Source organism: Pituophis catenifer, unplaced genomic scaffold (assembly GCF_029215685.1).
Source record: "Pituophis catenifer annectens isolate HBS135680 unplaced genomic scaffold, rPitCat1.0.hap2 SCAF_2, whole genome shotgun sequence".
Taxonomy (NCBI): domain Eukaryota; kingdom Metazoa; phylum Chordata; class Lepidosauria; order Squamata; family Colubridae; genus Pituophis; species Pituophis catenifer.
The window spans coordinates 262,217,537-262,226,979 of NW_027256882.1; the positions used below are offsets into that span (position 1 = coordinate 262,217,537).

General features: G+C 36.0%; 1 protein-coding gene across 1 annotated transcript in view; it reads right to left on the minus strand.

The window, feature by feature from the left end:
- POC5 (POC5 centriolar protein) overlaps window positions 1-8,864 on the minus strand; it is a 29,005-nt gene extending 20,141 nt beyond the window's left edge. The window contains exons 1-4 of the mRNA XM_070935828.1: window positions 8,798-8,864; window positions 6,215-6,316; window positions 4,745-4,847; window positions 96-206 (exon numbers count right to left, since the gene is read on the minus strand). Of these exons, the coding sequence (XP_070791929.1) occupies window positions 96-206; window positions 4,745-4,847; window positions 6,215-6,298 (298 nt within the window). The 5' untranslated portion in view covers window positions 6,299-6,316; window positions 8,798-8,864. The remainder of the gene's footprint in view (window positions 1-95; window positions 207-4,744; window positions 4,848-6,214; window positions 6,317-8,797) is intronic.
- Window positions 8,865-9,443: the final 579 nt, after the last annotated feature.

The following is a 9,443-nucleotide window of genomic DNA, read 5'->3' on the forward strand; positions in this document are numbered from 1 at the left end:
GTGTAAAAACCAAAAGAAATCACCACCAGATTAGGCTTATATATTAAGCTAACATAACTCTAAGGCTATCCTCCTTCTCATCCTAGTACTTATACCTTCTATTCTTGTTGTTCGACTAGATGCTGCAAGTTCTGGGGTTCTTCCATGGCACCTCCATTTCACTCCTGCTCTTTCATGCCTGTAGCCACTCATTCCTGGACTCTTTCCTATTTCAGATAAAAAAGACTGGCTATATTTAGACAGGCAGAATCAAATACACAGCTCTGCACTGTTCACACCACTGATCCGAAGTCTTCTATTTTAATATTAGTGCTAGAAATTGGTAATACCTAACTGGACTATGCCACCTATCAATAGGTTAAAAAAATAAAAAAGAGAAGAGAAGCTAGCTATAAAAGGAATTCAATTCTAGGGAAACAGACGCACAGACTTTTATTACTTGCAGTCGGAGAGAAATACAGGCATGACTAGAAGCAAGAAGTAGCAAGATTGCAATCAGGAAGCAATACTTCCATGAGGAAAGTGTCTCTTATTTTATCTACTACGTTTATATGAAATGGGTATACAAGATTATGTGATACATTTCTCATATGATTACTCTAAATCAACTAGTCTTTCCTGAATGGAGAATCTTTCTAATAGTATTTTGCAGTTTTAAAAAAGCCATTTGAAAGTGTGCCAGTTTATAGATAATAGTACTATCACAAGTTTGATAAAGTACTTCAGAAGAATATCAAGCTTTAGGGCATATTCACTCAAACACAAGTGCTCCTTACTGGAATATCATCACCTTGCTGAGAAGCAATACAAAACAGACATACATGTGCCAGTGCTCCAAAGTAGCTACTGTAACCTTACAAATTTTGAGATTTGGTTAACTACATTAACACAGAGCAGGAAATTAAATTTCAGTGCTAAAACATTCAAATGCAAGATTTAACATTATGGCATACTTTATTCTGATTTTCCCCCATCAAGAAACAAAACTTGTTTTAAATATAATTATCCTTAAATCTAAATTCAAAGGAAGGTTTTTGATTAGTAACTAGAGCCACCTGTCAAAATGCACTGCATTTAATCCAGACTGTTGTTTTATTCAATTTAATTTTTTTTGCAGATATCAACTTCTCTACGTGCTCAATCAACTAGAAGGTCCACAATTTATGATTTACCTCATAAAATGAATAGTACCAGAGAAAATCAGGCAGCAAAACATGATGACATCACAATTTTCCAAGCCATTTTTAAAGGTAAAAACACCCTGAGATGTAAGGGCTTCCTAAAATTAAAAATATAGTTAGTTATAATGCAATCTACTTACCTAGCTGGGATCTTTTCAAAACTACCATTTTCTACTTTCATTCTTCTTTCAACCTGTCTACATTCCTCCTTTCTATTCTTAAAGCTTTTAACGGCCCTTCCTGTGCATACATTTGTGTGGGAGCACAAATGACATTTTATATTATAAATGCCTGATAAGGGAATATGGCTTTCCTTCTTAGGAACCTAATCTATCACTGATGGATAACACTATGCCATCCAGAATCATTCAAAAACATAAGAGACACCAAAAACAACAAGAGAATATCCTGTATGTCTGAATGTAACAACATACTTGGTCAATGTATTTTATGATAAGCTATTTTGCATTCAAGCCTATCATTTCCAAAAACAAATACCCCAACTCCTATAATAAACACACATAGCAAACATGATAAATATAATGATTTTCTAGAGTTGGTCCTCTCAAAATATCCATTTTATTACTAAGACTTTCTGCCTTCCATTCACCATAGGCTACACAGCTTCATCTGCACTTAAGAGGGTTCAGTCCAAACTTCTCTGGACAAATATTTAACCAACAAAGACTATGCTCAACCAAGAGAATGTTAATTAGTCCTCAACATCACCATTAAAGCAGAAAAGTATTGTTACCTCTAGTACTTGACAACTCTGCAGCTACCTCTCCAGAATATTTCAGGGAAGAGGAAATAGAGAAATTTTTGGCAGTATTTTGTCATAATAGGTTAGGATTTAAATATGAAGCTGATCAGTGCTAGCCTTGCAAAATACTGTTTTTCTCATTAGTGTCAAGACATCTTGACACTGTTCTTAGAATACTAAGAATTCTAGAATCTTCCCATTATTTGAATCTTAGCAGTTTCTGCAACATGCTATTAAGAAGCTGCATTTCAACAGCTATGTTAATTCCTCATTCAGCACTCTATTCCTACAGTTTTTATATATACAGTTATGTGGAACATTATTGTTAACTTGACATAATCTTAAGAGTTCTTTTCAAAAAATGCAAAATTTTCTATTTTACTCATAATCATATTTTATATTAAGCACCAAATAAATGTGAGATTTCTGCAGACTCAATATGTAAAGGGGAGAAGAACTGGGAACAGTGAAAAATTTGGTACAATCTAGGAACTAGGTATGTGTGGTCTGGCAAAAGATAGGTTTCAATACCCCATTCAGTCATGAAAAGTTACAGGGTAACTTTGGGCCATCTGCCTTTTGTCATCCTAGACTCCCCATGGTTTTTTGCTTGGGTGGGGTAAATGGTATCCAAAATTAAATTTCTTGAACAGAAAATGGGATAAAATATAATATACAATAATGTAAGAAAAAGCAACTACTTAGGTATAAGGGGGACTAAGGAGGACTAAGAGTTTGAGCTGGCCAAAATTTGTGGGAGCTATGTCCTTTCCCTTCCTACTTAATACAATCCTTTTACATACAGTATATTTAGACATGAATTCCCTTGTTCAAAGAACATTTGTTTCCATTAGATATGTAAATGAATGGATCCCTTTGTCACTAATTTCATACTGTTTCTCTACAGTCAGTCATAACCAATTCTTTGCTTTCCTTTTTAGCTCCAGATTAGGGGACTTGTTTTGGGTGCAGGCTGTGATTATAAATGAACATCTGTAATCACCTTCCTACTATTTTACTAGTGGGAGAAACAATATTATTGCCAAGTCAAGACTTGTTTTCATAACAGATATATATGGCACTTAGAGTATAACAGCCAAAAAAGCTAATCTTCTGTGGATAAAAGACAGTTTCATAGTTCCAGAGAATTATGTTGGCACTAGTTGTGAGAAGCCACAATCATTTTTAAATTGGGGATGTTTCACATTTTTAAAGTTTTTAATCTAGATTTTTGTCAACCACCTAGAATGATTTAAGATGGGCAGCTGTATAAATCTGCAGAATAAGTAAATAACCATGCACGTAAATGTTTTTACAGAGGATAGGTTCCTTGGAGGAAAAGTTTTTCGTTAAGCTTATTTTTTATTACCTGGACAAACAAATAGGTTTTCTTTTTATGTAAATCTAAATTGTGAACCAAGAGCAGAAATTTACATTCCAACCAGGGTCCAGGGCTACCATTATGCAGCTGGGTCAAACTGATGTTAAACATTATGTCCATTTGAAGTATATAGCAGATGTTACACAACCATATATGTGGAACAAACATTTTATTAAGGCCTACTGCATCTTAGATTCTATGCCAGTATGGACACTGAAAACTATTCTAACTTTGCCTTTTCTTTGCAAAATTGATAAAAAAAAAACTGGTGTTATTTTAAACAAAGAGTGCCTACAAACATTATAATGATGTAACATATTTTGAATGTCTTTAGATGAATTAAAGTAGTATTTGACATTTGAGAAAAGTAGATATTCATAGAACTGATACTTTCAGAAATGCCTCAAAAATGATTTGTTGGCTAAAAAACCATTGATTTATGCAAGTTACTAAATATCTATCTTTCATGTCAGTAAACTATTACATACACACTATGATTCAATATGAAGACTTCTATATCTAACTTAGCCAACAATACTTCATCTAGGATATTTGAAAAAAAATACAGGACGTACACAAGCTGTCAAACTATGCCACAAAACCTCTTTGAGGTAAATTTTACTATAAATTAACAAAGCATCTTAATTTGGATGTCTTAGTAAAGGAAAATTACAAATAATTGTATAAGGATCATAGAAATTGTGAGTATATTTCTATTGGAAAACAACGCTGTAATTAAGTTACGGAAAGGACCTACCTATAGTTGGGTGATAAAATAAAAAATATTTCAGAATAAATACCAGGACTCATCAAATTCCAATTTTCTGGTCTCACCAAATCCTGAAGACCTTCAGTCAATCATCACAGATGAGACTGAACCAGATGAACCCAGGGCTTGATTTCGTTTAAGTTAACTTTCTATAATTTTTGCAGGTTTCACTAGTGGATAGATAGTTCAGGGTAATGGCTAGCTCAAAAGCATACATATAACTCTCAAGCAATAAACTACATAGTATAATCCACATACCAAAATAAATAAATAAATAAATAAATAAATAAATAAATAAATAAATAAATAAATAAATAAATAAATGCCTTCAGCCTATTCAACTAGAAACCCTATTTTTGCCATGGATTTCCAATGTCTATGGAGATTCTCAGTCATTCAGATCATGGTTGTCCCAAAGGTGCTTTTTCAAGAGGCAACTGTACTTTCTGGTCTTTCTTTGAAGACGTTCCACTTCTCATCCAGGAAGCTTCTTCTGCTCTGGATGAGAAGCGAAACGTTTTCAAAGAAAAACCAGAACGTACAGTTGTTTCTTGAAAAAGCACCTTTGGGACATGGATTCTCAAATTTCAGCATGGGTGGCCTTTGTTTATATTTATGCTTTGAAGAAAGCTCAGTTTCAAATATGTTACCTGCAGGTATCTGATGAACCTCCATGTGATCTGATTGTCGTAATCCACTTGGCTCAAACTTAGGGGTAACTACTGCATAACGAAGCAACTCCTCATATTCATCCTACAATAAAAAGATAAAAATATTTGTTGCTAAGTGAAAGTAAACATTTACCACATGAATGCATAACTCTTTACAGGTAGTTCTCAACTTAGAATAAAACAATAATGTGATTTATTTATTCTAGGTTTAACCTTGTACAACCTACCATTACCTGTACTTTATCCTTTAGGTTGAATTCAGCTTTGGACTACAATTCTAGTCAATATTTATGCAGTTTTATTCAGCATCAATTAAGATTAGGGAACACTTAAGGAGATTCCCCAGCATGAAAACTACATGAATGCTTTATTGTTATTTTTCCATGCTAAAATTCATGACAAAATAAGATCTCATCTCTTTCATCTTTTTGCTAACATAAAAACAGGTGTAGTCATGGATTCCATCATGATAGGTACATAGGAAAATGTACCTTACAGAAACACATACTCACAGACAGGATATACCGTAGTAGTATATGCATATACACAAATATGTAATAGGATAGATCATGCATATGTGCTTTGCTCCCATCTGAGAACTGAACATGAACAGAAGGAAAAATACACAAGCTACATTGTTGCTATATTATTTCACCATTATTACTGTTTAAATAGAAAGAGGCAGGAATGTTAGCAAGTCAACAATAAGCAGAACTAGCCTCAACAAAAAAAAAAAGAAAGAAAGAAAAAGCCGTATGAAAAGCTTCCAAGGCAACACTTGTTGACCAACTAGGCATTGCTAGGCCAAGCCTGAAATTTAGCTTCAGTTATTATTCTTGGCTGAAAATCTAGAAGCAAACAAGATGAAAAGACAAACCCTAAAAGCTCTTTTTAATTTTCATTTGGCTTGTATCCACACCTAGTAGGAGCTATGATAGTAGCAGTACAGAGAAAAATAGATGGAATGCAAGCTAGGTTTCCCAGTTGGTGATAATTCATCCTGACAACAACCCTGTGTGAAGACTGATTGTGAACTCAGGTAGGCAGCAGGAACCATCCAGCAACTAAAGTGTACCTGTCTAAGTTCACCAGTAGAGAAAAAACAGAAGATACACCCTTTTTTTCAACTCTTTTCTTACAGTACTCATTGTCTTCACTCATGGCACTAAGAATATGGGTTTTTAAACTATGATGTATAATTAGCATGTTATGCTAATGCAACTGTGAATTTAAAATCCATGGTCTATTAAGAATTTGATTATCTAATATCTTATTTTTTATATATTTCTTCGATACCGTTGCATTTGCAAGTTAATTGGATTTATACAAAAGTCATTGTGATATAAAAATAGCAGCTTCTCACAAAATAATTTTTAAGACCGGCATTTACAAGATATTGTACAAACTACAAATAAACAAGAAAAGAAAAACATTCATTTTTGGACCTACCTGAAGATCAGAAGAGACAGAACTGCCTCGATCAGAATCTTTTGGTAGAACAGGACTTGCGCTTTTCTCTTCAGATGATGACATCTTGCATTAAAGTACTTCCTGTAAAAAGTTCCAGAAATTGAACTTTACTTGCAATCAGTAACTGGGGTGTTTGGCTTGTGTTTTCTAAATCAAGCCAAGGAAAAGGAACTCAATTGTTTTCTGAATCTGGTTTGCTAGTGAAGAATAAGCCCTTGTTCTTAATTTATACACCAGAGTAACCACACTACAGAAAAAAGTTTTTATGGCTAAGCCAGAAACCTGCTGATACTACAAAAACTGCTAGTTATCTGTAAATTAGAAATCTGGAAAATTCTATTTAGCTGTTCTTTGTAGCTCTATCACTGCAAAGTGTGTCTTCTAAACCCCAGGAGAAAAATCTGCAGACTTTAACTAAACAAATGACTAACTCACTGATTTTAAGGAAGCCCTAATCAAATGCAAGAATAATTAGTAGCCTACAAAAGCAGATTCCATAGCTTTTCTCTCTCTCATTTAAACTTTAGCCTAATCATCTATATATTGCTTAAGATGGATATAAACAAGTATAGAAAATGAGAAAGGGTATCATACATGGCATAGGACCTGGGTATTTGCAGGACCGCCTTCTGCCGCCGATAGCCTCCCATCGACCAGAACGCGCCCACAGAGAGGGACTCCTCAGGGTGCTGTCAGCCAGGCAATGTCGGCTGGCGACCCCCAGGGGAAGGGCCTTCTCTGTGGCAGCTCCTGCCCTCTGGAACGATTTGCCCCCAGAGATACGAAGGATATCGGATCTCTAGGTCTTTCGCCGTGCCCTGAAAATTTTTCTTTTCCATCAAGCAGGGCTGGCGTGAACCCCCTCCCACCTTTTTAGTCTTTTTTAGTTTTTTAGTTTTAAATTGTCATTGGGTTTTAATTGAATTGTTTTAAATTGGGCCAGTTATGTAATTCTTTTAACAATTTTAAATTTTGTATTGGCATGTGTTTTAGTTCTGACTGTTTACCGCCCTGAGTCCACTAGGAGAAGGGTGGTATACAAATTGAAATAAATAAAATAAAATAAAATAAATAATACAAAACATTTTATATAGCACTTAAAAAACAGAAATAAATCCAGAATGTTAATAGCAACCCTGTAAGCTTTTAGCATTTTTTTCAGGCTTCAGATGAGTAACCAAAAAGAAACGGTTAATTCAATTAACAATTTAAAAAATGTTTTATATTAAAATGGGTCTTTGTCCTTGTGATTTTTGTGATGCATCATTTCACTATAGCATTCATTTTATGTTACCTGTTGTTAAATGTTGATGCTTATCTGAAATAAAATTTGAATCGGACTTATTTGACAACCTTACTAGGCTAAATGAATGTCCATAATACTTCTCTCAAAGAAGGACAGTTGAGAAGAGGGAAAATCGTGTTTGAGTAAGATATGTCACTTTGGGAACTGTCTCAACAGGTCAAACAAAGTCATGATTTTACAAAGGCATTCTGGCCATGAATCAATACATTATCAAACAACATATTTTGTCTGAGAATTTGAAATCCCTAAGCAAACAATACAGTCATATGTCTGACTATATTCTTGTGACAAACTTGCACTATACAGTATTTTCTTGTTGTGTTTTGAGAATAACAATTTCGATGAAGTGGATTCCTAGTGTTACTCATATATCAAGAGAATGATATGTTTATGAATAGCTGGACTACATCATTTTTTTGTCTTTGGCTGTGCCAGTTGGTACTATAGGTAGTCCTCAACTTATGACCACAATTGAGCCAAAAATTTCCATTGCTAAGTTGTTGAGTTTTGCCCCATTTTACAACATTTCTTGCCACAGTTGTTAAGTGAATCACTGCAAGATAGTAGCATGGCTGTCAAATGAATCTGGTTTCCCCATTGACTCTGCTTATCAGAAGGGTGCAAAAGATGGTCACATGACTCAGACTCTGCAACTGAATGTAAATCACAGAGCCTTGGTGGCGCAGCAGACTAAAGTGCTGTTAAGTAACACCAGCTGCCTGCAATTATTGCAAGTTCAAATCTCACCAGGCTCAAGGTTGACTCAGCCTTCCATCCTTTCGAGGTAGGTAAAATGAGGCCCCGGTTTGTGGGGGCAATAAGCTGACTTTGTATAAAAAAGAACACCGCTTAGGGGGGCCCGAAAGCCCTACTAAGCAGGTATATACAAAAGTATGAAGGCTATTGCTTAACGCATTGTAAGCCGCCCTGAATCTCCGGAGAAGGACGGCATATAAATTGAATCAATCAATCAATCAATCAATAAATAAATAATAAATAACACTGCAACAGTCATAGGTACAAGCCAGTTGCCAAACTTTTGAATTTTGACCACATGACCATGGGAATGTTACAATGATCATTAAGTGTGAAAACCGTTCATAAGTCATTTTTTAAGTGCCGTGTTGTAACGTCAAACCCCCAGTCACTAAACGAATGGGTGTTAAGTTGAGGACTACCTGTAATAGGAACTGGTTGGTGCTCAGGGTCTGGAAAACCATGGCTTTGTTATACTTGGCTCTTATAGATTGGCTTACATCTAGGAAGAAAAGTTGACCTGATGAGGAAATCATCCTTCCCAGCCTGATGCCTCCCACCCGTAATTGTAGTTGTAGGTCAGCACATTTATAACGGCGCCCTTTGGTTCGAAGCAATCTAAACAATTCCACGAGTGAACTCCGCCTGCGAGGAAGTACAAGAAGAAAAAAACTGAAAAAAAGATTCCAGGTTTAGGAAGATACATGCTAAATGCAGGAAAGTCTAAAAGTGAGAAGAGGATCCCTCGCCCTACCTTCTGCACCCCAGTTACGTTTTCTTTCCTACGCCTCATCCGGGCTTCCTACCACCCCAACGTCGCAACCAGACGCCCCCCCGGCTCACCTGAAGAGCAGCCGCCGCTCTTCCCCAGCAAAAGCCTGGCAGTTTCAAACTGACTGCACCGAAAGAGAGAGCTACCGCGATTGGTCCCAGTCCTTTTGTTAAAGGCCAACTGACAGGACAAAGCTTTCCAGCCGCTCACTTACCAATCGACAAGCCGGCAAGAAACTAGGAGGCGGGGCTTCGCCGATGACGGCAGCCAATGAAAAACCACAGAACGCCCCAACTGCAGACTGGGATTTTTTTCAGGAGTCCCGGACAAAGATGAAGCCGTAATAGAATTTGTTCTAGCGCCGTGCTGATTGG